Source organism: Diplotaxodon limnothrissa, linkage group LG1 (genome assembly GCF_057381915.1).
Source record: "Diplotaxodon limnothrissa isolate DT_005_m linkage group LG1, D_limnothrissa_male_GT1.1, whole genome shotgun sequence".
NCBI classification, from domain to species: domain Eukaryota; kingdom Metazoa; phylum Chordata; class Actinopteri; order Cichliformes; family Cichlidae; genus Diplotaxodon; species Diplotaxodon limnothrissa.
The window spans coordinates 3,465,321-3,486,356 of record NC_140596.1 but is presented as its reverse complement, the minus strand read 5'-3'; the positions used below and the strand labels follow the sequence as shown (position 1 = coordinate 3,486,356).

General features: G+C 46.5%; 1 protein-coding gene across 1 annotated transcript in view; it reads right to left on the bottom strand.

Moving 5' to 3' along the window:
• The window catches only part of fhod1 (formin homology 2 domain containing 1), a 50,533-nt gene that overhangs the window by 5,239 nt on the left and 24,258 nt on the right, over positions 1-21,036 (bottom strand). The window contains exons 4-25 of the mRNA XM_085358208.1: positions 17,276-17,343; positions 14,723-14,828; positions 13,722-13,816; positions 13,535-13,646; positions 13,251-13,345; positions 13,030-13,173; positions 12,103-12,572; positions 10,668-10,775; positions 10,010-10,099; positions 9,211-9,237; positions 8,672-8,722; positions 6,043-6,200; positions 5,831-5,887; positions 5,584-5,721; positions 5,296-5,462; positions 4,047-4,646; positions 3,411-3,566; positions 3,129-3,311; positions 2,863-2,982; positions 973-1,134; positions 703-893; positions 414-606 (exon numbers count right to left, since the gene is read on the bottom strand). Of these exons, the coding sequence (XP_085214334.1) occupies positions 414-606; positions 703-893; positions 973-1,134; positions 2,863-2,982; positions 3,129-3,311; positions 3,411-3,566; positions 4,047-4,646; positions 5,296-5,462; positions 5,584-5,721; positions 5,831-5,887; positions 6,043-6,200; positions 8,672-8,722; positions 9,211-9,237; positions 10,010-10,099; positions 10,668-10,775; positions 12,103-12,572; positions 13,030-13,173; positions 13,251-13,345; positions 13,535-13,646; positions 13,722-13,816; positions 14,723-14,828; positions 17,276-17,343 (3,491 nt within the window). The remainder of the gene's footprint in view (positions 1-413; positions 607-702; positions 894-972; positions 1,135-2,862; positions 2,983-3,128; positions 3,312-3,410; positions 3,567-4,046; positions 4,647-5,295; positions 5,463-5,583; positions 5,722-5,830; positions 5,888-6,042; positions 6,201-8,671; positions 8,723-9,210; positions 9,238-10,009; positions 10,100-10,667; positions 10,776-12,102; positions 12,573-13,029; positions 13,174-13,250; positions 13,346-13,534; positions 13,647-13,721; positions 13,817-14,722; positions 14,829-17,275; positions 17,344-21,036) is intronic.

The window sequence follows — 21,036 nt, the reverse complement described above, 5'->3', positions numbered from 1 at the left end:
TTACAGCAGAGTTAAACGCTAAATGTTTTGGTCTGTGAAGCTGATTTCCTCCTTTGCAATAATCACACAGGCAGTAAACTGATTTATACCTCGTCCATTTGAATTTAATTAAAGCCTGAAGATGGAGGCGTGGCGGCTCTGATTGAGAGGTGTGTTTGCAGTGGTTTAAATTGTACTGAAAGATCATCCGAGAAGTTCAGTGAGATTCAACCATTATGTGAATCTGCTATTTAAAAACTACAAACCTGGGAAGCTAGAAGTCTGTGGGCTTTGGTGCCGTTCTCTAATTAATACAAATATTTGATATTCTATGTAGATAACGGTGTTAACTGATTGGCACTGGCTTAAATCAAGTAACTCAGATTTTGTGATTCTGTTGCCGCTGACCTCTGACATGCAGGGGAGAGTCTTACCTCGGTGATCATCTTTCCTCGCGTCTTGGTGCGCTCTCGGTGAACTGCGCGTTTCCGTTTGATGGTGAGCACTCGCTCTCTGGTGGTGCGATATTCCAGAGCGAACTCGCTGATGATCCGACAGAAATTTGTCACCTTGACGTCTCTGACCGAAGAAGACGGCTGACCCAGGAACAGCAGGAAGGAGTGGAACCTGGAGGAGGAGGAGGTCAGTGCATCATCGTGCCGAGGACAGTGTGTGTGTGTGTGTGTGTGTGTGTGCGCGCGCGCGCGCATGCTGATGTGTCACCTGTTGATGACTCTCCTGTGGACGACCTTCAGGATGATGATCCTCTGCGTGCAGTCCTTCAGGAAGTCCGTTAGTTTGTTCTTCAGCGCCGCTTTGGTTTCATGTTTGGCCACCACCTTCAGGTTGTCCCATGATGCTTTGCAGCGTCTCTCAAGCTGGACCAGGTTCTCCGATAGCAGCTCAAAGTCCACCTGGAGAAAAAAGTAAACTAGTCAGCACCAGGCGATTTTACATCAGGGCGGCGTGAAGGTGAGAAGGACTGAACTGTACTTTGGCCGAGCGGGTGATGGCGGGGATCTCAGAGTAGACGTCAGAGGATTCTGGGTAATTTTCCACCACCAGGTTACAGGTGTGATGAAGCAGAGACTGACGGTGAACAGTGTCCTTCACCTCCACCACTTTCTCCAGGTAACTCAGCTCAAAGCCTTTAGCCTGCACACACACATGCACACACGCACACACAGATTCAGAGGACGATGTTTGATCTCCGCCTGAAATCTCCAATCTTGACTCTTTGTTTAGAGGAATAACAAACTGGCCCTCGCTGTCAGAGATACGTTTGGATGTAAACAAAGCACCGTGCACGTGTTTGAGATTCTTACCCATCACAGAGGCGTCTCATTGGCCAGATCTAAGATCCCAGACGAACTACCGCTTGAAGATACGTAACCATGGTAACCAAACCCCACCCATGACATGATCCAAGTAATGATTAGCACATGTGAAAAGTACACTACACCCAGTAAAGTAAAGATACTTGAACTAATAGATCATCACCATCCAGCAGTGTCTGTTGTGACACAGGTCACTACTGCATTGCATTGTGGGATATTATATTACAACATTCCCACAGAAATAGCTTGGACGTGGTGTAGTGTCCAGCAAAACAGCCCTGCAGCGCTCTGTTCTTTGTGACTTCAGCGAGGTCAAACAGCTGGGATCACTTCCTGGGATCTGTTTTTCTGACTCCACTGATTTATCAATGATAAATTAGTACATCAGAGGATTTGAATAAATACATATGTGCAGGCTTTTTAAAGGCCTGATTCAGAGTGCCAGCACGTGGAAATAAAGCTTAAATCAAGCTCTTTCAACCTGATTTTATCTCACTTTTAATAACGTGCAAATATATAAACACAAATGAAAGCTTCAGCCGAAAGTCCGTTTGAGAGCACAAACCTCCCTCTTGACAGTACCGCAAAATCTGAGCTTTCCCTTTAGAAATGTAAAATGCTGCTGCTGTGTATTTATTCTAGCTTGGTTTGCTAGTCTGTAACCTTTACAGTTTAAACTGTGCAGTGATGATGAGGAAGATGGCGACGACATCCTAACAGTGCCTTCAATCCCCTTCTGTTAGGGCAGCAAACACGATGCACAGCCTCTGGAACAGCCCTGCTATGGTTTATGTTCAGTTCTCTTTGATGTGATAAAGTGAGGAGGACAGCAGCTGTTAGCAGACCTGCTGCTACATCCTTTTTAATCAGCCATTCAATATTTTAAGCCCTGGTTCATTTACTGTCACAGATCATAAAACTCTTCCTAAACACCGATGTATTCAGTTTTTATAAAGAAGTCGGGGAATAAACAGCTGCTTCCATCTTCCTGTGAGTAACCGTGCATACAGCCTGTCTGTGAACAGCAGGGTGCAGTGAAGGAAACGTGAGGCTGTGGCTCTCGTGTTGTGTAGCAGCTGCTGTCGGCTCAGATTGAAGCACCGCTGACCTCCCTGCTGCTGACTGGCTGCAGTCAGAGTGCTGTCACATGTCGCTGAACCACCAGGGAAAAGTGTTTTTAACCTGACAACCACACTACTCTGTGCAGCAGCTGTTCAGTTTATTTGGATACGTCTGGAATATGTTATCACTGCCTGCTGCAGCAGTAAAATCCCTCATATGCAAGTATGTTTACTTTAATGACGTATACAAACTGCACGTGAGTTTTTCTAACCATGGAGAGATTCACATTTCCTGCTGCGAGAGTTGAGTTTCTACACCTCTTGTCATGTGTGTGTTTGTCTATTTAGACAGCTTTGTGGGTACAGTTAGGATTGTGTTAGGGTGAGGCTGAGGGTTAGGCTGAGCGGCTAGGGAAAGCATTATGTCCTCACTAGGATATCAAACTAGAATGTGCGTGCGTGCGTGGGGTTGGGTCCCTCCTCACGTTGGAGCTGTTGAGGAAGTTTCCGATGGCGAGCAGCGTCGCCAGGATTCTCCTGAAGGTCTGATTGGAGGCGAGCTGCTCCATGCCGAGCTTCAGGTCAAACAGCGGTTCGGCTATCTCCTGCAGGGGCGACACAGTCACAGGCTCAGCATTGCAGTATAACAGCCTAACTATAATCAGATCCAGTTTTTCTGTAATCTTGCTGAGCTGAACTCAGGTGACTTTCAGGTGTAAATCTTCTAATGATCTGCAATCAGCTCGCTTACCTTCTCCAGAGCCTCGTAGTTCAGTTTGAAGGCCCAGAGCTGAAGGCGGGGGGTCAGGCCATTGATGGAGGCCAGGGTGAGCAGGAACTGCTCTGCTGTGCCCAGAGGGAGGTCGGGATTGGCGAGCTGAGCCTCCTGGATCTTCTGCTTCTCCTCCTCTGTGGGGGTCATGGTCAGGATCTTCTGCTCAGGACAGAGAGAGGGCCCATAGCGTTAAAGTTGAAGATGAAACAGCAGATGGATCAGACTGTGATCCGTCCGCACACAGGAAGTCACCCCTACCTCGATGCCCTCTTTGCTAATGGCGAACTCGTCGAAGCTGAGAATTGCCGACTTGATGACGTGGATCGGTGGCAGGACGGTCATACCGATGTTGATGGCGTTACTCCTCTTTGAGTCCAGAACCAGAATCTCAGTCTTCTTGGTCTCCGGTCCTTTCTGCACACAAGCGACATGTTAGAAACGCGACGAGTGCGACAGTTTTCCTGCTCAATAATTCCTCCTCCAGCTTTGGAAGAGAGCCGCTCGAGCGCGACTAGCAGTGTCAGCGCTTCCTGTGATGTCATAAAGTTACACAGTAACACTTCTTAACAATCATCACTTTTAATGGTAAACTGATAATTGGTTAAACTAAACACACTGATCATGTTCATTTTCTGTTTAGTATTCACTGCTTGTTTAATTTGTGGTTTGAGTTGAAACATTAAGTGTAAAAGTGAAGGGATTTTACAGCCCGCTGGAGCCCCCTGGTGGTCAAACTGTGGCAGACCGCTTTAAATGAGCTCGTATGTGTTTGACATTGGATACTCTTTCTGCAGCCCGCCTTTTTACAGCCTCTCGAGTGCATCTCATTTTGCTCTCTGTGGGTCTCAGGCAGGGTTTTAAGTTTTTTTTTAAGAGAATCTATCATCCACCCACCTTGGTTACAGGGAGCTCCTTGCCTTTGGACTCAAACAGATGCTCGAGGCGGGCGGTGTCCACCGCCACCTTATCCAGAGACGCCCACACCGTCCCCCGACCGAAGCGACACTTCTTCGGTCCGTCTGCCTGCTTCAGCTCCTTCCAGAACAGCTTCACCGTCTTCTTCTTCTTCTGAGAGGCCTCAAGAAGAGGAGGAGGGGGGACACCTGGTGGAGGTGGAGGAGGAGGGGGTGCGAGGCCTCCTGGTGGAGGAGGTGGAGGAGGAGGGGGTGCAAGACCTCCCGGTAGAGGAGGTGGAGGAGGAGGGGGAGGAGCCCCCGGCATGCCAGGAGGGGGAGGAGGAGGGGGAGGGATTCCAGAGAGGGTGAAGGATGAAGCGGAGCTGTCGAAGGTGTCTATGTCCAGGACGTCGATGTCCTCCTCGTCCAGCAGGTCAGAAAAGTCCAGGTCCTTGATGCGTAGGGCGGCGGCGCTCGGCTGCAGCTGGTCCCAGGCGTCGTTGGAGCTGCCGGGGCCTAGCGGGGTCATCTGGGTGGTGTCCAGACTGGCGGCGTGCGCCTCGGTGTCGATGCTGCTCTGGTGCCGGATGTAACGCTTCTGATGGTGGATGGAGACACATTTATCAGCTTTACGTTCAACCTTCAAACTGCACACATGAGCCAAAACATGATGCGGCCCCGCAACTCCACCTGCTCTTTAGCACCAACGTGAAGCCAGCGGGCCTCAAACTGGAGCCACTGATGCAGGCGGGTGTGGGAGGGGCTACAACAAGAAAGCAGCACCACTTTAATAAAACAGAGGAGCTGCAGAAGCATGCTCTCTGTTATTATTGCATGTCATGACTTGTAGAATAAATTTCATGAACAGCAAACGCTGATTTGTTCTGCTCGCCATGAACGTCGTGTCTCAGAAATGACCTCAGCACTCGTTACAGGAACTCTGCTGAGCTCCTCACGACATTTCAGAGAATCTCTAGAGTCCTGTTGGAGAAGTTCAGCTCCTCACCTGAATGTTCTCATAGACCCAAGAAACTCTACTTATCCAGACCATCAGGTTTTGGCTCATGCCTGTACAGTAACTCGGTGCATCAACTAAAACCCGATTCACTTTAAAGATAGATGCAGATAAGTGACTAAAGAACGAAGGATAAACCGAGTACAGAAACACTGCTTTTAAAAACCTGCGGATCCACAGAGAAGAAGAAGAAAAACATCTGCAGACAGAATAACGTCCTTCATGTTCTGACCTGTTCTTCAGCCAGTCGGGCTCGTGCCGCCTGCGTTGAGCCTTCCAGACTCTCCAGCTCTGCCCTGCGGGAGGCGCTGCTCTCGTTGGAGGTGGAGGACTCTGCCGAGCGCGCTTTGAAGCTGGACAGACGCTCAGTCACACGACCCCGAGCAGCCACATCGTCACCTGATGGGAAAGGGAACGAAATCACAAAAGAACAGAAGAACGTTTTTGCAACTTTATTTATTGTCATAATATTAATAAAGTCTGGGATGTGCAGCGAGCTGCAGAAAAGCGGCTCTCTCACCAGGCACGAAGCTCCTCTCTTCTTCATTGGTGTCTGCAGCTGCAGAGGGGCTCATGGGTCCCGTCTTTGAGTAGAGCATGTCGAGCATGAACTTTGTGTCGTTGGATAACGTGCTGCCCTGTCGCTGCACAAGCGGTGCTGCAGACAAAAACACTGGTTTTTAAGTTTATGCCAACAGACTGATTCAGGAGAAGATGTGTCCTGCAGTTCCTGTCTCTGCCTGTAGAGGGCAGCTGTAGGCTCTCACCTGGGTCATCCTGGGAGTCTGAATGTCCGTTTGTTTCCAAACTGCTTGATGTTGAGTCTGAACACACACACGAAGCAGAAGAGTGGCTGTCAGCTCACACATTCACTTAATCTGGAGTCACAGGAGCAGCATTAACACCATCACACAGTAACAGAACCACGTGTACATCAGGAGGCTGTGTGCAGCTCTCTGACTGTAATGTGAAGCTTTACCGTGACGTGACGGCACTTCGGCTGCGCCCTCGTCCGCTGTCCCCTCCAAAGTTGACGTTACGGCATCATCAAGTGAGGGCAACTTAATCTCGCTCAAGTCTTTAGTTTTTCGCTTCCTCTGCCACTGTTGGGCAGCCAGGATGCGCAGGAAGGCGTCTCTGAGAAAAGAGAGAGAGGAGAGGGGGGAAGGGATTAGACCTGATCCCAGACTTCGAGGCTGCTTTGAGGAGCCGGGAGGCAAACTCTGGACTTCTCGCGTCAAGTTAAAGAGGACCTTTTCAGTCTCTTCTCTTATTTCCTGTCTTCTTCTGATCGTTGCACTTTTGGACGATCATATTAAACAAAGGTTTGGCCAAAGTTTCAAGTAAATAGGTCAACATATTTAAAAGCTCAGGTGCTACTTATGGAGGTTTGCCAATCAGGAGGCAAATTTAAGTGGAAAAGGTCCCCCTTAAGTTACTTTAATACCGAATCATCGCAGTCAAACTGATCTCAGATTCATTTTTATTCTCAACTGCAAACCAAACCAGATTAAACACCAGCAATTAGACTCCACCCAGAGTTACAAAAGACAAAACCAAACCAAACTCAGGACCGGAGGACGCGGTCAGCCCCACCACCAGCAACACACCCCTCCCCCCACATCCGCAGCACTGAAACATCCCACCGGTGCAGATTTATGACTTTAATATGTCAGGATTTGGACGGACCGCTGAGCCGCGGAGCCAACAAACACACACAAACCCAAACACATAATTTTTATATGGTGTTTTTATTATTCAGTTGTTCTTGGCCACCAAAGAATCTCTTCTCATTTCAGCGTTCAGAGGTCCGCGCTAATTTAACATTTTCTAGTTAATTTTATGAAATGAGACGCTCTTTGGTCACATGAGGGGGTCAGTGTGGATGCATGGTAATCATAATGTGTCTGTTTGTGACAGCGTGCAGTTTCCTCATCGATGACTGGTTCTACAAAAAAAAAAAAAAAGAAAAAAAAAAAAGCTGTGAGTAGGAGAGACTCACAAAACGATTGGTCCCAAAGTTGGAGCCGGCGATGGGCTCCTCTAAGAAAAGTCATATTTAGATAAAAGTGGAGCAGAAGCAGGAGACGCTTCTGAAAAGTCCAAACCACCTTCCAAACATAACCGACTGTGTTACTGCTGAAAACAGGGCCGTGTGGGCTGTTTTCTCACTCTTTGTGGTTGTTTTGCATCTTTTATCTGAGGTCACTTCGTACAGAGACACGGGGGTCCTTGGTTATCGCTGCCCATCCACGCCTGTAGTCACTTTGAAAGCATAAAGAGTATTTTGTAACGTTTCCGTAGAATGTGCAGAAACTTTGCATTAGTTACATATTCAGACAGAAATATTATTATATCATCTTTGATTAGTTTAAAGTCTTTAATAGTGGCAGAGATTTGGAGGCGTCTTAAGAGGTTTCTCTCAGCCAAGTGGAGAGAAACACTTCTTATGTGAGAAATTGTTTTTACACAAGTTTTAGCTGCAAGCATACTGAAAAGTATGCTATACCATGTATATCAATACACATGTAGTTAGCTTATTTGTACCAGTACAGTGCAGTACAGTGGAGTGGAGAGCGGTACTTTTGGAGATGGAGCGGGTCCAGGTCCGGGGGACCGCAGAGCTGCCGGGTTCGGCTCTGCGATCGACGATCTGGGCTTCACGTCTGTGTTTAGTGGCTGCAGCTGCCTCCCAAAAATCACACAGCTACATTTTTGCTTCACTTTATGAGTTTCTATTGTTCTGGTCTGAACCACAGGAGGACAACAGATCCAGACCAGGACCAGGACCAAGAGAAAACTACAGCAGGGTTTGTGTGCTGGGAAATAGATAATCTACATTTAGCACAGAGATACTGGAGGCTTTGCTTGTGCTTCTCATTTGTGTGAGACTTGAGCTGAGAACATTAGAGACGGCGTCACTTTGAGCTTCTTTGATCCGTTGCTGCACATCCTGCTGCAAAATGTGACCCCGCAGCAGCTAAAGACCCTGACATGCACACAGACTGCATGTAACATGTGACAATGCATGAATGCATCCAACGCATGTTTCCATGCTACATCCCGCTGCTACAAACAAGCTTCAGCTTTCTTTGAAGGAATCCATGTCCATCTACTCTGAGCGTTTCCTTTTACAGTGCTGCTTTCTCTCTTTGGTCAGTCGACACAGAACGGCAGCCATCGTTGGCTGAAAGATCACGACGAGACCGTGCACGGCGTCATTACACCGAACGACATCGGCACGATTCTTTCACGCCGGTCGCCTCGTTTGAAAACCCAAAATGACATAAAAGCAGCAGCCTTAAATCTGCATTAAGGGAGTTTAAATGTCACTCAGACAGCGTCATAACACACAACCCAACCCACTGAGGTGATGCAGTCCAACCAACACACACACACACACACACACACACACACACACACGGGTGAGTTACCGTCACTTTGAATCACATGAATTAATCACTTCCCGTTGACTCACCTTTACTCCAAACTACAAAGAGTCCTAAAGTTGATTTCAGTGATGACACACACAACCCAAACACAATCACCAGAGCCCGACAACCATCCCTGCAACTCCCAGCATGCAGTGGGGCTGCACCAGTACTTACTCAAACTTCCTCAGCACCGGCTTGTCCTGATTTACATTACAGTCAATTGGGCTGTAGAGACACAATACACATCTGAGCATGACACACACACACACACACACACACACACACACACACACACACACGCACACCAGCAGGCTTTCATCATCCTGTTCAGGCAGCAGTTGCATGCTGGTAACCGGCTACTTTAACGTAAAACCTGCTGACAGGTGCTCAGCTGCATAAAAACCCTTAAAGGAGCCCCTTCAAAGTCAGACCTCTGTATCTGTGGCCCAGCTTCTAACAATGAGACAATCCAGAGAATCACGTAAAAAAGCAGAAACCGAAACCAAACAAATAGAGCCTGAAAAGAAAAGTGTTCAGCACTGAGAGATGAATGAGGTCAGTTAAAGGTTCCCCTCCCTTATCGAAGCACCTGAATCCAGCCTGATGTACAAAAGTGTTACTAGTCAAAGACTCATTTTATGCAGCTGAACACCAGACTGACGACTACAGACACACAGGACGATGAGGAGGAGCAGGAGGAGACGTGTACTTACCAGAGGAGCTCCTCATCCTCCCCAGAGCTGGGAGAGGAATAAAAGGAGACGGGGAAAAAAAAAAAAAAGGAGCAGGAATTTTGGAGGAGAGACAAACAGACAACACATTATAATGTTATAACTGAAAGAGGAAGTGCGCCGAGAGTAAAGAGTAATAACGGCGAGAGCGAAGACGCTGCGGCTGAACTTTTTACCGTCTGCAGCCCTTCTTACTGCATCGTCACAGTTTTTATCAAACTGAAAATCAGAGCCAAAAATCATCTTTGACAAAAAAAACTCAAAGAAAAGGTAACGAGACAACAACAACTTAAACATGGAAGAAAAAGTTCAACTAAAATGATCCAAAAAGATAAAAACGTCAGATTTTAAAAGATCGCAATAAAGATGATAACAGATAAGATAAAGAAACAGTCCTAAAAAAGTATCGTTTTAGAAATAAATAAAAACAACGTCAGGAAATTATCCAGGAAAACTGACATAATCCATCTCAAAATAATAATTACATTTTCCATAAAATTATCTGGATGCTCTATACACGGGATTGAACGGGAAAACATCAGCCAGGAATTTAAACACAGAATATAATCAAGTTTTTATAAAAGAAAAATAATGAAGGTCACAGATTAAAATAACCCACAAAGTTCCAGAACAACGCTGGACCATTTAAAAGGCTAAACCTGATCCCTCCTGCAGTGATGACCCTGCACAGCGATGCCAGAGACGCGTGGTTTAACCGTCCGTTAAACAAACAAACAGAAAAAACAGAGCGCCCCCCCCAAAAATCAACTGATTCACTTACTTCGCTTTAGTTTTGGGCTCCGTCTTGTTGTCGAGCTGCTGCAGATTCGACTGGGAATTCTCGTGCAGAGAGAGATCTGGCGAGGATGGACTGTAACACACACACACAGAAGAGAGTGAGACTGCTTTAAAAACATTGCTCTCTGCCAGTTCATTCCACCACTGCTGTGTGTGTGTGTGTGTGTGTGTGTGTGTGTGTGTGTGTGTGTTGCTCCACGTCTGCAGCGACCATCAAGAAAATCAGTGCTACTGTCAGCGTCTGGCTGGTCAGTGAGGAACATGTGACCAGATGTTAGATGAACCCTTAATGAGTTCCTGTTACAGCAGGTTTTTCACAGAGCTGTGTGGACAGCAGAGTGGATGTGAGTAAGACTGAAAGCTAAAAGTTCAGCTACACCAGTTTACACAATAGTTGCCTTAAGCTTGTGTGGTATGAGAAATATACATGATAGTGAGAAACGCATGTTATTGGTCTGTGATTTTGCAACAAAACGTAAAATAAATAATGACAGTGATTGTGAATCCTAAAGGGACTGAAGGCATGGCAGCGGACAGAGTGCTGCAGGGAGCACGAGCATGACTGCAGAGTGTTTGTTAGTCGACAGCAGACAGGCAGGAGTCCTGGTTGCAGGTTTGAGGTCTGTCTCAGTGCTACAGACCTGCAGTCGGCCCGATGCTCCTCAGAGATGGAGCTGGTTTTGGAGAAGAACCTGGACTTCCTGCTTAGACCCAGAGACGACATGTGGTGGCTGAGGAAAGAGCGACTCCTAGTGGTCAAGATGCAGGACAGCACAGCGAGGGAGAGAGAGAGAGGGGAGGGAATCGGTGGTTAAATCAGAGACAGAACCGACACCAAGACACCCAGATGAGGGGGGAAAAAAAACAAAAAACCCCAAACAGAAAAAGAGCCCGAGATAAGAGGAAGAAAAAACATAACCAGAGGTGAGAGAAGGCGTCCACGGTGGTGTGATTTGTTGAAAATCACCACAACTGGAAAATCCTCCTGATTATTCTGCCATCATGACAATAATCACCTTTAAAAATATTTACACCCGTTTTTAAAATCAAACCAGTCACTTAACTAAAACAAGAAAACTTAGAATGTTTAGGCCAGCGGTGGGGATCTCCAGGCCTCGAGGGCCGGTGTCCTGCAGGTTTTAGATCTCACCCTGGGTCAGCACACCTCAATCACATGATTAGGCCTCTGGAGAACTTCAAGACATGTTGAGGAAGTCATTTAGACATTTAAATCAGCTGTGTTGGATCAAGGACACATCTAAAACCTGCAGGACACCGGCCCTCGAGGCCTGCAGTTTCTCCAGGCGGTGGTACATGTTCAAATAAGGACCACATGAAGAACAGGATGCAACGTTTCCCAGCAAAACATTCCTCTGCAGTGACAGGATCGCTGCTCCTCACGTCAGCCGTTTTCAGTGTTTCTGTTGTTATGGCTGATTGATGTTTAGATTATAATATAGATCATGACGGTTTCACGAACTCGAACAAGTCTTGGTTGTGAACCCAGAATGACTGAAACCAGTTTCCCCTCTGGCTCTGCAATGACTAAAACACAACTAACATTCAACCTGCCGGCGTCCCTTTAAACGCCCGTTTCTGCAGAGGCCAAACACGAGCAGAAAGGTTTACCCGCTGAGGACAAACATTCCTGCTGATTGAACTCACAGAAAAGCTGCTTCCAAACAAAACACGCCCCCCGTCTCCCCCCCTCCTCGCTCCGTCTGTCGGGCTAAACTTGGTAAACTGAGCAGCGGGAGAAGGCGACGGCGCAGACCACAACACCCGAGGGAGACGCAGTCTGACCGCTGCCTCCGATTAACAGCCGACACGGCGTTTGACCTGCAGGAGAGTCACGATTGCAGGAAGGACTTCAGGTCGTTTCCTCCCACAAACCTGCAGAAAAGCACGCTTGCACATCTGAACCTCCGCTACTGCCTCGATTTCAGGTTTCTACTTGGGCTCCGTTTAGCGAAACGTCTGGAGCTGTTGAATGTTATACTAGCTCTCATTGATTAGTCTAATTGATTATTAATGATCAGAATCAGGAGGTAAAGGTCACGAGCAGAGTGAACTCACGGGCTTGGCGGCGTTTTTGTTCCCTGCTCCGTGTCCACGGTGCCGTTGGGGGACATGTGGGGCGGCAGCGGAGATTCTGTCCGGGATCCGGATGGACTGGAGGAGGAGCTGCTGTGCTCGGAGGCCAGCGGGGACGAGGCCCTGCTGCCGAGACCTGCCGTGGGGCTCGGGGAGGAGATGACCGGGGAGACGGTGGGAGACGCAGCGGGGGAGACTGTGGGAGACGCAGCGGGGGAGGTGGCTGGTGACACTGAGGAGTTGACAGAAGATGACAAGAAGAGGGTAGGAGTGGTTGGGGTGGTGGAGGGAGATGAGGACGTGGGCGAGGTGCGGGCGTTGAGAAGATTCTGACTGGACAAGTGGCGGCGGCCCCTCGATCCGTCCTGCTCGCCGGTCGCCAACTTTCGTCTCTCTTTACGTAGGAGGGGGGAGGAGTCATCCACCTCACCGTCTTCGTACTTCAGAGTATTCTGCACACACGCACACACACAGAAAGACTGAGCATGCTCTAAGATCCCTCATATAAGGGGTAACAGAAGTCACATGACTGAATGATGATGTGCTGGTTACAGATGTGCGGCTCATAAATCCAATGCTTCTCATATTAGCGCCATAAATCCTGCGATTGCTGCTCGTTACACACTGAAGCGGCATCACTGTGCACACACATCCTAAATCTCGCCGTATCAGCACTCAATGTTGGGATGTTGTGCAAAATGCAAATAAAGCCGAGATGGAGCCACGATTTTTTATTGATAACAGTAAATGTTTTTAAAGGTTGAACTACAGCAGGGCAGCTGTAGCACTCAGGACCTGCTGGCAGGGCGCTTTCACCGAGAGACTTTCACTGAAAAAGACGTCTGTTTGGAGGCAGCACGTGTTCCTCAAAAATGGAAATGTATTTAAATCCCCGTTTCTCGTCGTTACCTCGTATATGGTGAACTGCGTCCGCAGGTCTGGCTCCGTCCCCTTGTTGTTCATGTGTTTGCGGATGACGGCCTCCATCCCCAGCAGCTCCAGCTTGTCCGTCACATCGTAGAACGAGTCCTGGTCCGGGAGCGCCACCAGAGTCTGAGAAGCACACGGAGGAGTGAGTTTGTACTTCCCAACTTCTGACCTTCTCGCTTACATTTGGAAATTTTGCTTACCTTGTTGATGAGTGTCATGGCAAACACGAGCAGCTCCGTGTCGGCGCCGTTCCTCTCCTCCAGGACCTCCATCATATAACTCCATGGCTTCGCAGCTGCCAGACACACACAAAAACACGTGATCATCATACGGCTGAGCACCTGGTGAAGCTACCCACGTCACATTCAGGGCATCCGTCAGAGGAAGAGGTGATAGGTCACATGGAGCAGCTAATGAGAGTAAACGTTACAGACACGTTATATGTGATCTTACATAAAACCATCATCTGCGTTTTTGTGCGCACCTCTCTGTCCAGCCACGGTGTTGACGGCTCTGATGAGCAGAGGACTGTTGGACTCCGAGTACTCCACGAAGACGATGAGCAGCTTCAGGGCAGTTTTCACCACCAGGCGAGACTAAAACAGAAAAACGTGTTGAGTGTTTGACCAGCAGGTGGCGTCGCACCACTGCTCTGAGGTCCGAGGACTCACCGAACTTCCCGTCAGCGTGTACAGCCACTGCACCGTCTCGTTGTGGTTGATCACTCCGTTCATGCCGTCCACAAACAGCATGATCTGACTGAGAGCTGAGGACACACAGACAGATGCATGAGCGCTGGCGTTTCCACAGGAGGCTCCAGCAGCTGCAGACTATAATCTGCAGCGCTGACTCAGCTTTCTGTGGGTTTGCTGGACTTGTGAAGCCGAAGCTCCGTTTCCATTCTGACCGAACACGAGAGCATGCGGCGATCCGAGCACGCGGCCCCAGGTCTGCGCTTCTGCGCTGGCGCCGTCGGCACGTTCCTAGCGAAAGCGCCAAGTTTCACTGCTGCCACTGTTTGCGTTCCTGTCATTTGGGTGAAATTGTGCCTGCCGGGCAGAAAGTGCTGCAGCTGACACAATAATTTACACATTTGTGCTTCTGGGCTTGTTTTTCCTTTTCCAGTTATACTAAAAGCTTCCAGCTGATCCAAAATGCTGTAATTCAAAGTAACCTCAGTAAGCTTTACAGCAAATCTCACCATTAAAAAACACAACACACATCTAAACTTTGCATCAACTGAACCAATATTCGAGTTCGTCTACTATAACCTTCTGATATTAAATTAAACTAAATCAATTTTCCTGTTAAACTGAAGCTGGTGTTAATGTTCGTGTGTCACTGTAGATCTCCTAAACGCCCGAGCAGGTGGATTACCTGCAGGATTATGAGCTGCGTTAGACCAAAAACTAAATAGTCCTACAGTTAAACACAAACCTTCACATCAGGCACGTTCACTGAGTGAATATCTGCTTCAGACAGGCTTCTCACAGATCTGTGTTCAGCCGTGTGACAGCTCAGGCACGATGAAGTTAGAGGAGCGTTTTTGGGATTTACAAATGCTTTTTCGCCTTATGTGATTGACCTCTGTGCTCTGAGCATCTCTGCGCACACGCAAACATTCAAAGGTTTCACAGCCTCCCTTTAATCCTCAGAGTCGGTGGAGTCTCACCTCTCAGGATGTAGTTCTGGTAGTTGTGGTCGGCCTCCGCCCCGACTTTAATGAAACACGTCAGCCCGTCAGAGGCCACGAACTCTGGAACCAGGTCTTTATCATCCTACAGACAGAAAAGACTCGTTTAGGAGACCGTTCCAGCCGGTGTTACAGAGACAGAGCTCCTGCTGCAGAGGCAGTCACACTGCAGCTTGTTTTTAATACTGAAGTGAAGTCAGACCTTTGTTCCCTGAGGTTAGCCTGCAAGGCAGCGGCTCCTCACAGGTAACAACAGCTCGCACAGACAGAAGCATGAAGCAACACATTAATATGTCAACAGTTAATCTCAAGAACTTCAGGCCAGTTTATGTGCTGACCTTCAGAGTCTGTCGTTTCACAGATATGGCTCATGTGACTTTTGTGCTGTATGTGTTTATATTATCTTTGCTGATGGATTAATATAGAAACAGGATGTCCCCGCAGCTGCTTCTCAGGGTGAAGTCAGTTTCTCATATAATCAAACTCATATAATAATCAAATATTTCCTCATATTTTGCCTTTGAAATGCCAGTGCTGCAGCGTGGGGAAGGCAAGTGTGGGAACGTGGTGTTGAAGTGTATTGTTATGCCTCGAAGTGGCCTCGAGCAGTAAGAAGCCACTCGCTGATGAACTTTGATCAGGAACACCAAACTCGGCTCCTGCAGTCACTTGTTTTCCTAACGTGTGCGTTCTTGTGAGTCTGACTTTGTGTCAGAGTCAGCTGCAGTTACAACATTCATGCCAACGGCCACTGAAGAAATCTGAAGACTGTCTCATAATTACCAGATATTACAGGAACCAGCAGCAGTGTGACCTGTGTGACCCATTTCCTTTAATCATGCAGGATAAACAGATCCGAGAGGGTTGTTCGAATTTTTGTTTGAAGCTTTAAACAGCTGGTTTGCATTTAAGACGTTTTTACATCATCGTTAGCCAAAGACACTACATCAGGTGGCTGCCATTAATTATTTCCACTTTTAGAGGAGATTCTTTTTTCTAATGTTAATCAGAATAAACCTAAAAAAATCTACGTAGCAACCAGAGAAACTAAAACTACAGCCACAGAGCAAACAACAGGTGCAGGCGTCTCCCAGGCTCTAGCTCAGACTACTAGACTAGTCTCCAACCTTTTTTGCGCCACGGACCGGTTTATGCCCGACAATATTTTCATGGACCGGCCTTTAAGGTGTCACGGATAAATACAACAAAATAAAACTAGTACCGGTACTGAAAAAAAGAAGATTTATTTATAACACACGTAAAAAGACCCAGGAAAACCGAGTTAACGATAAAAACGATGACAAAAATAATGCTGAAAACCGATAAAAACCCTGAAAACCATACATTTCAGACCTGAGCCTCAACTCTCGCGGCCGGTACCAAAGACTCATGGACCAGTACCGGTCCGAGGCCCGGGGGTTGGGGACCGCTGTACTAGACGAATGCAATCAAGACCTCAGCTGAAAAGAAGTACAGTATTTTTTGGACTATAAGGCACATTAAGCGAAACAAAACAGTCAGTCAACTTTACTCAACTTGTTCTTTTTGCTTCCTCCACTTCTGTACCATTGATTCATTAATGTTGAATTCTCTGGCAGCTGCTCTATTCCCATGTTGTTGCAGTATATGAATGACTAACCTCGTATTGTGGATGGATTATCTCAGTTGTTCTCCTGACTGAAGTCTGGTCCATTTAAAGCATCCTGCCATGCGATTGCATTTGTCTCTAACCATCGGGAACCCTCGAGTTCACTTTTATCCAGTGGGAAAGCGTTAGCGTTCATCCTCCAGCTTCACTGCGTTTATGTTATGCTAACATAACTGTGTCGCTAGCACATCATTATATACCAGCTAGCCCAACTTCAGTAACCCTACAAACATCACTGCTGTTTAGTTTTCTGTCTTCATTTATGTTGGAAGTGATAGCAGAGCTGTACGTTTGAATTTTTTCAGAAATCTCTCAGTCAGAACATGCTATATCATGCTTAGGTAACTAGCGAGTTAACTTCCTGCTAACATCTAACTCCGTTAAATTGAATAAATTATGTTTTCATGGATGCCTGGATGTTAAACTTAATTGTTACACCTGGTAGAGCAGAACGCTGATCATTTTATTAAAGACAAAAGAAATTGCACAGGTTTTACCTTTCAGTGATGCTGCAGTGTTTTGGACTTGAAAGGACGGAGTTTAGGACCCAGATTACTCTGGGAGACTCCTGACTATGGTAGCTGTAGTGCTCTGACAATCCATCAAGCAGTGCAGCTTCGTAGCTTACCAAAGACTTACCAAAACATTTTTTGACAGATTGTTAAGCACCGTGTAGCACATAAAATCGGTTCTAGGTCAGTGAGCACAACCAGAATTCATACATAAGGTGCACCGGATTATAAGGCGCACTGTCGATTTTTGAGAAAATGAAAGGATTTTAAGTGCGCCTTATAGTGCGGAAAACACGGTAAAATCATTTCACGTGAGTGTAAGCTGAGCTGTGCTTAAACGAGAAGTAAAGTTCTGACAGGTGAGCGTGTTACCTGGAAGAGCTGTTTGAGAGAGAAGAGGGACCGCCGGAGTTCTGGACCCTGGGAGTTGTAAAGTTTCTCTGAAACACAAGGACAGATGCAGGAAGTCACTTCATAACCAGTGGTGACATAAAAACGTCAATACTGTGGAAGTACCACAAGCCTGACTTCAAGTTTTAAGCACAGCACTTAGTACTTAACCTAACTTAACCTACAAAGCTTCCCTTAAACAGAGGATGGAGATTGGGGGGGGGGGGGCTAAAAACAACAATTTCCAGTTTTTTTACGCCCTACCACAGCCTCTGATTTTCTCAGTATCAATGGTATGTTTGAAATGTAGCCGTTCAGAAGAAAAGGCTCATTTCTGATGACACAACAGTTTAAGTGAATCTAAACCAAAATATCGTTCAAATATCATCAATTGCACAAAATCCTCAAACACTCCTTTTACTTTCATTTAAACACAGTGAATCTCTGCAGAGAGCTGAGCAGGAATGACTGATTTCCACTTAGATGAACATTAAGCGTCTTTACTGCTCTTAAACACACCTGTGCAGGTGATGTGCACGTACAGGTCTCTTTAATCCAGGAGGAGTGGTGCAGGTTTCTGAAATTTGAGTCAGGTCAGATCAGGACTCTCAGGTCCACGACAACACAAACACGAGCAATCAGAAAACAAACAAACCTGCAGTTCATCAAACAAACAGCAGGTGGTGCAAAGAAGCTACAGCAGAGGAGACCACACTCATTAAAAAGCTCAATTAAAATGTGCGTTTTCTGACTCCATTTCCACTGCTCAGTGCACCAACCACAAGCATCTTACAACCAGAATGAATGAGTGAGCCCCTGCAGTTTCAGTTGCATGCTCTGCCTTTAAGCACACTTTGGAATTTCTGTGTGAAACTTGACATTCTGCCCGTGTTAGCCAGTAACTGCTGTTTCAGTTGTAAACAGCACTCAGTCTATAGGAGTGAGTTTGCACTAGTCTCTGCTCAGTTTCATGGTCATGGTCGGTCAGCGACACTGTCATCCACCTGTATGCAAAGCTCCACCAAGGCTCAAATTTTCCTCCACGACAGATGCAAATGGCGTCAAAAAGCATCAAACTGATGTCTCACAATTTTTCGTTACCTTCTTCTGTGAATTTATGAAACTGTAACACAAAAATTAAAGATCAAAGTCAATATCTGGCTCTGAATCAGCTACAATGTAACCAAGACAGACTTCTCAGAAAATTTCATGCAAATCGCTTCATAATCCTAATTACAAACAAGCTGAACCAATCCCGTGTCCTCTTTGGTGACACCAATGACCCCATAAATCTGTGTTCTGACCTTGTTTTGGGGAGCCGGGAGAGGACTTCCTTTCTACTTTTTTTTTTTTTTTTAATCTCCCATTAGATGGAGCCTTAGCTTTTTTCTTACAGCAGAACCATAATTAATATGTTCAGGTTTTACTGGTTTCCAGAGTCTGACTGGACCACTGCAGGTTGTGGAAACACTGCCCCCTGTCCTGCAGGCGGCCTCGTAACCATGTGTGAGCCTTCAGGCTCAGGCCTCTTGAGACTGGCACCAAAAATGAGTCAATCCCCACAGACTCCCAAAAAAATCCAACTTCAGCATTAAAAGGCATATTTATAGCCTGGTACAAAATAAATGCATAGTTTCCACTTTAATCACAACAGGACCTTTTTAAAAACACCTGTTTTGGTCAAATCTTAAATTTAAGGGCTTGGCTGCTTTGATTGTGCCGCCGTGATGATACAGGGAGCTGTAACTGCTACACCTCTGAACCGGGCCTCCACACCATGTTTTAGGAACAATTATCTGACAATAACTCTGCTTTCTGTTACAGCTCGTCTAAGAAGTTTGTGCTTCGGTCTCGCATGCACCTGAGAGCTGCGTGCATCTGTTATATACCAGTCAGACACTTTTGGTTGCAATGCGATTTGTGTGTCCACTCAGAGTACTGACCTTAAAGGTCAACACTGTCTGGGACATTAGAAACGTATCAGCATCGTGCTCAGAGACGTCTCCTCTATTCCTCAAGAGCTCTGGGAAATAATCTCAATCTGATGCTGAAGCTAAATAAACTGCAGACAGTTTGAGTGAAAGTAGAGAAACAGAACTGATTATAAGAGTTCATGAGAAACTGACTCTGGAACACAAATCAAAGCAAGGAAAAAAAAAAAAAAAAGGGATATGAAACAGAAATAAATAGAAACACGCAGTAACCAGGGCCTATCGCAGAGGGAGGAAGTCACGGGAGGTGTACGTCGCTACAGCCACATAAACATAAATCACTCCTGAATGGCCCGCGATCACCAGCAGCCGCTCGTACACAAATACTGACTGATCGATTTTATACAAGTGTGATTGGCTGGCAGCTATGACATCTAACCAAAACAAGGAAGTTCAGTGTTTACACGTCAGACAGTTAAGAGCCTCTTTAATGATGAGGGATGTTTGCATGTTATCAAAACACAATCGTGCACAGAGTTCTCTTCAGACGGAGACGGATGTCAGGTGGACGAGCGTGGAGAGACACATTTCCTCCATCGCCCTCGGCGCTACAGTGACGCCAGCCCTGCAGAAATAACAGGGGCTTAATAGAAACTTGTGACGAACAGCTTTGCAGCCTGATGTTAAACGGCTGGAGAAATATTTCAGCGGACGGCGTGACATTTCTAAATCTGACAGAGCCATCCAGAAAAGCTGCTCGTCAGCACGATCAGAAGAAAGCGTCGCAGGAGCGATTCCCGACACCTGCAGGGAAAGTGAGGACACACACCTGCAACGGCCACTTTCATCGGTTTGCATCTGCACTGAGTTTGTACGATGTAATAGCCAGCCTGCAGTTGGCATGGCAACAATCACAACAACAAGACAGAGGATGTTGTGTGTTTGTTGCGAGTCCTGGTTTTAAGATGGTGACAGAGTTGACAGTGGGGTTTCCACCAGAAATATTATGAAGCTTTGAAAGCCTCTACCAGCTACCAGCACTACTTCGACTAAACTGCTTAATTTAAAGGTGAAAATCTGCTTTCAGTCACGCCCTGGAGGACGGGGCTGTGGCCCCCCCACACCCTCTAGCAGATTATTACATGAAGGAACCTTTTAAAAAAAACAAAAAACAAGCGCGTCCATGCTCACAGGTGTACACACGGGTGATCACACCCACAAACTACACCCTTTTTGGCTCCTACCTCAAAGCACACTGTGTTCTGTTGATCTTATGTGCTGCACAATAATGTTTAACATTTAGTATTTACTGTCATATTCCCATATATCATTGTGATGTTGTTTATTCTATTACTCTTGTTCTCTTCTGCTTGCTTTCTTTTTTCTTTCTCAGCAGGTGATCCAGGTGATTGATATATGCATTTTTTTTTCCTGCCCGTTCTGTTGGTTTTTGTCTTTTGCCCTTCTCCCCCGTCCCTCTTCTCAGCTGTTTCTCTTTCCCTCTTTCTTTCTCCCCTTCTTTCCCCCAGTCAAGTCTGTCCCGTATTCAGTAAGTGAAAATAAAATAAACAATAAAAGGTGAATCAAATGGACCATTACGGCAAGGCTGGGATGGTCAATTTGGTAAAGTAAATCCGTTGGGCATCTTTCTTTGCCTTTAGACAATAATTCTGATGGCAAAAGAGCCAAACGGGACAGGCCAAAAAAAAATAAAATAAATAAATAAATAAATAAATAAAAAAATCCACTATGCAGGTGTCCAAAAGGCAAAAATGGCCACAAAATCTTGGACATGACTGTAATTCGGGCCTA